The following is a 4690-nucleotide window of genomic DNA, read 5'->3' on the forward strand; positions in this document are numbered from 1 at the left end:
TTGGGGCCTTTGATGTCCAGTTCAGGGCCCTTCAGGTCACCTTCCAGTTTGGGAACAGACACATCCACGTCCCCCTTCACTTTGGGGCCCTTCAGGTTCAAGTCGATGTCGGGCATCGAGATCTTGGGGGTCTTAAAGTGCATCTCGGGCATCTTGAACTTGGGGCCCTTCACCTTCCCCTCGGGCAGCTCAACGTCCACCTCTGGACCTTCAATGTCCACCTTGGGACCGGACACATCCAGGTTTCCTGTCGGCAGGGTCACGTCCACCTCGGGGCCTTCAGCCTTGACCCCGGGCATCCCAAACTTGGGCATCTTGAACTTGGGCATTTTGAACTTCCCCTCTGGGCCGTGAATGTCCACGTCAGGGGCCTCGATGTCCACTTTGGGGCCCTTGATGTCCAGTTCAGGGCCCTCCAGCTTAGGGACAGAAACATCAACATCACCCTTGATTTTGGGGCCCTTCAGGTTAAAGTCGACATCGGGCATGGAGATTTTGGGGGCCTTGATGTTCATCTCGGGCATCTTGAACTTGGGGCCTTTGATCTTCCCCTCAGGTCCTTCCAGCTCAACATTGGGAAGGTCAACATCGACTTTGGGGCCCTTGATGTCAATGTCTGGGCCCTTCAGGTCTCCTTCCAGTTTGGGAAGAGACACATCAAGATCACCTTTGACTTTGGGGCCCTTCAGGTTGAAGTCGACATCAGGCATCGAGATCTTGGGAGCCTTAAAATGCATCTCGGGCATCTTGAACTTGGGGCCCTTCACCTTCCCCTCGGGCAGCTCAACGTCCACCTCTGGACCTTCAATGTCCACCTTGGGACCGGACACATCCAGGTTTCCTGTCGGCAGGGTCACGTCCACCTCGGGGCCTTCAGCCTTGACCCCGGGCATCCCAAACTTGGGCATCTTGAACTTGGGCATCTTGAACTTCCCCTCTGGACCCTGAATGTCCACGTCAGGGGCCTCAATGTCAACTTTGGGCCCCTTGATGTCAATATCTGGGCCCTTCAGGTCACCTTCCAGTTTGGGAACAGACACATCCACGTCTCCCTTGATTTTGGGGCCTTTCAAGTTCAGGTCAATGTCGGGCATTGAGATTTTGGGGGTCTTAAAGTGCATCTCAGGCATCTTGAACTTGGGGCCCTTCACCTTCCCCTCAGGCAGCTCAACGTCCACCTCTGGACCTTCAATGTCCACCTTGGGACCGGACACATCCAGGTTTCCTGTCGGCAGGGTCACGTCCATCTCAGGCCCCTCTCCCTTCATCCCAAACTTGGGCATCTTGAACTTGGGCATCTTGAACTTCCCCTCTGGGCCCTGAATGTCCACATCAGGGGCCTCAATGTCCACCTTGGGGCCTTTGATGTCCAGTTCAGGGCCCTTCAGGTCACCCTCCAGCTTTGGCACTGACACGTCCACATCTCCTTTCAATTTGGGGCCCTTCAGGTTGATGTCCACGTCGGGCAAGGAGATCTTTTGGGCCTTGATGTGCATCTCGGGCATCTTGAACTTGGGGCCTTTGATCTTCCCCTCGGGACCCTCCATGTCCAGGTTGGGCACCTCAACATCTACCTTCGGTCCCTTCACCTCCATTTCTGGCCCTTTCCAGTCCCCTTCGACCTTGGGGGCTGCCACATCCACCTCTCCCTTCATTTTGGGGCCCTTCAGGTTCAAATCCACGTCCGGCATCGAGATTTTGGGCGTTTTGATGTTCAGCTTCGGCATCCGGAATTTGGGGCCTTTCCATTTGCCTTCTGCACCTCCCACATCCACCTCCGGCCCCTCCACGTCCACCTCCGGCCCAGACACCTCCAGCTCTGCTTTGGGCAGGTTCACATCGACCTCGGCTCCCTCCAGTTTGGGGCCGGACACGTGGAAATGGGGTAGTTTCATTTTGGGCATTTTCAGTTTGGCCTCCGGACCCTCCAGGTTGGCATCCGGGACCTCCACATCGATTTTGGGCCCCTTGACCTCACCTTCGACCTTCGGGAGGGAAACGTCTATCTCTCCCTTCACTTTGTGGCCCTTCAGGTTCAAATCCACGTCCGGCACCGAGATTTTGGGCGACTTAATGTTCAGTTTCGGCATCTTAAATTTGGGGCCTTTTATCTTCCCTTCCGGGCCTTCCAAGTCCACCTCGGGCATCTCAACATCCACTTTGGGACCTTCCACGTCCATCCTGGGAACTTCCACATCCACCTTGGGACCTTTCACGTCTATTTTGGGGCCTTTCACGTCCACCTTGGGACCCTCCACGTCTATTTTGGGGCCCTTCAGATCCCCGGAGATCTTCGGGCCAGAAATTGCCACATCCCCCTTCAGTTTTGGGACCTTCAACCCCAGATCCACGTCTGGCATGGACAGTTTTGGGGTCTGAACGTTCAGTTCAGGCATTTTAAACTTGAGACCTTTTCCTTTCACTTCTGGCCCTTCAATGTCCACGCTTGGGACATCGACATCCACCTTGGGGCCAGAAATGTCCACTTTGGGGCCCTTCAGGTCAACCTTGGGCCCAGAAATGTCCACTTTGGGACCAGAAATGTCCACCTCCCCCTTAGGAAGAGCCACCTCGATGTTGGGGGTCTCTCCCTTCACCCCAAATTTGGGCATTTTCAGCTTGGGGAACTTCAGTTTGCCCTCGGGACCTTGGACGTCCAGCTCTGGGCTCCCAACGTCAACTTTGGGGCCTTTCAGCTCCAGTTGGGGCCCCTCCAAAGCGGGGACGGAGGCGTCGAGGTCGCCCCTCACCTTGGCACCGTTGAGGTTCAGGTCGACGTCGGGCATGGAGACCTTGGGGGCCTTGATGTGCATCTCGGGCACCTTCACTTTGCCTTCGGGCCCCTTGATGTCCACGCTTGGCATCTCCACCTTGGGCAGGGAAACGTCGATGTCCCCTTTGGGCAGGGTCACGTCCACCTCGGGGCCTTCAGCCTTGACCCCGGGCATCCCAAACTTGGGCATCTTGAACTTGGGCATTTTGAACTTCCCCTCTGGGCCCTGAATGTCCACGTCAGGGGCCTCGATGTCAACTTTGGGGCCCTTGATATCCACGCTTGGGACATCGACGTCCACCTTGGGGCCACAAATGTCCACCTTGGGGCCCTTCAGGTCAACCTTGGGGCCAGAAATGTCCACTTTGGGAGCAGAAATGTCCACTTTGGGACCAGAAATGTCCACCTCCCCCTTGGGAAGAGTCACCTCGACGTTGGGGGTCTCTCCTTTCACCCCAAATTTGGGCATTTTCAGCTTGGGGAACTTCAGTTTGCCCTCAGGACTTTGGACGTCCAGCTCTGGGCTCCCAATGTCGACTTTTGGGCCTTTGATGTCGAGCCCGGGGGCTTTCAGCTCCCCTTCCAGTTTGGAAACGTCCAGATTTCCTTTCACTCCGGGACCTTTGAGGTTCAGGTCGACGTCGGGCACCGAGATCTGGGGGGTCTGGACGTGCAGCTCCGGCGCCTTCCCCGAGGGGCCTTTAAGCTCCAGTTGGGGCCCTTTGAACTCGCCGCCCGCGGCCGGGAGGGAAACGTCCACCTCTCCCTTCAGCCCCTTGGCGCCGACATCCACATTGGGGCCCTTCACGCGACCCCCGAATTCCACCTCGGGCGCCTTCACGTCCACCTGGAGCCCCTTGGGGCCGAGTCCTTGGAAGTCCCCCCCCACCTTGGGGACGGCGACGCCCCCCAGGTCCCCCTTGGCCTGGGGGCCTTTCAGGCTCAAGTTCACGTCGGACAGGGAGATTTGGGGCGTCTCCACCTTCTTGAAGGCGGGGCCTTTCCACCCTCCTTCGACGGCCGCCTCGCCCTTGGGGACCCCGATTTCCAGGGCGGGGCCGTCCCCCCGCGAGTCCTGGGCGGTGAATTTGGGGAAGGTCATGTGCGGGATCTTGACCTTCCCCTTGGTGCCGTCGGAGCCGGGAGCCGCCGGGAGCTCCACGCCGGGGCCGTCGATGCCGACGCCGGGGACGCCCGGTTGAGGGGAGGGGACCTTCCCAGCTGCGGCTGAGGGGGGTGACACCTGGACAGGTGAGCAGGTGACGTTGATGTCGGCGCCCGCCGGGGGGGCCGGAGCTTCGCCGCCGGCCTGGAACCCAAATTTGGGGATTTTTAACGTGGGAATCTTGATCTTCCCCACGTCCACGGGCGGCGGAGAGCCGTCGACCTCTCCCTGGAGACACGGGGCTTGTCCTTTCCCGTCCACCCTGGGCCCCTTGACGTGGAATCCCACCTCCAGCTCTCCCATCTGTCCGTTGGTTTCGACCCTGGGCGACCCCGGGAAGGTGCCGGAGCCTTTCCAGCCCATCGTCATCTCCAAGGGGACGGTTTTTCCAGTTTCTCCACCAGGAATTTGGCTCTCTGGCTGAGTCCTCAGCTCTCCCGTTGGCAGTCGGATTTTCCCGGGCTCTCCATCGGCGCCGAGGGCGAGTCCCGGGCTCGGGACTCGGATGTCGAGGTCGGTCCCCGCGGCGCTGAGGTCGCCGGCGCCGCCGTGCCGGCTGACGTCCACGGTGTAGGCCGTGACCTTCCTGGTGACCGTGATGGTCCTGCTCTGTGTCCCCCCGCCCTCGGCGTCCGCCCCTTCCTCCGACTTCAGCCGGGGCTTGATCTTGGTGGTGTAAATCCTCCTGTACTCCTCGTCATCTCCACTCTGCAACCGAGATGACCCTGGATCAGCATCTCCACCGCCTTCCT

At 59.2% G+C, this 4690-nt stretch overlaps 1 protein-coding gene across 1 annotated transcript in view; it reads right to left on the minus strand.

The window, feature by feature from the left end:
- Positions 1-4682, minus strand: part of LOC113981460 (neuroblast differentiation-associated protein AHNAK-like) — a gene marked incomplete at its 5' end in the record, with an annotated part of 13505 nt that extends 8823 nt beyond the window's left edge. The window contains 2 exons of the mRNA XM_027708858.1: positions 15-392; positions 435-4682. Of these exons, the coding sequence (XP_027564659.1) occupies positions 15-392; positions 435-4682 (4626 nt within the window). The remainder of the gene's footprint in view (positions 1-14; positions 393-434) is intronic.
- Between the last annotated feature and the right edge of the window lie 8 nt (positions 4683-4690).

The sequence above is a fragment of the Neopelma chrysocephalum genome, unplaced genomic scaffold (genome assembly GCF_003984885.1).
Source record: "Neopelma chrysocephalum unplaced genomic scaffold, ASM398488v2 Primary Assembly neopelma1_96560, whole genome shotgun sequence".
Lineage (NCBI taxonomy): Eukaryota > Metazoa > Chordata > Aves > Passeriformes > Pipridae > Neopelma > Neopelma chrysocephalum.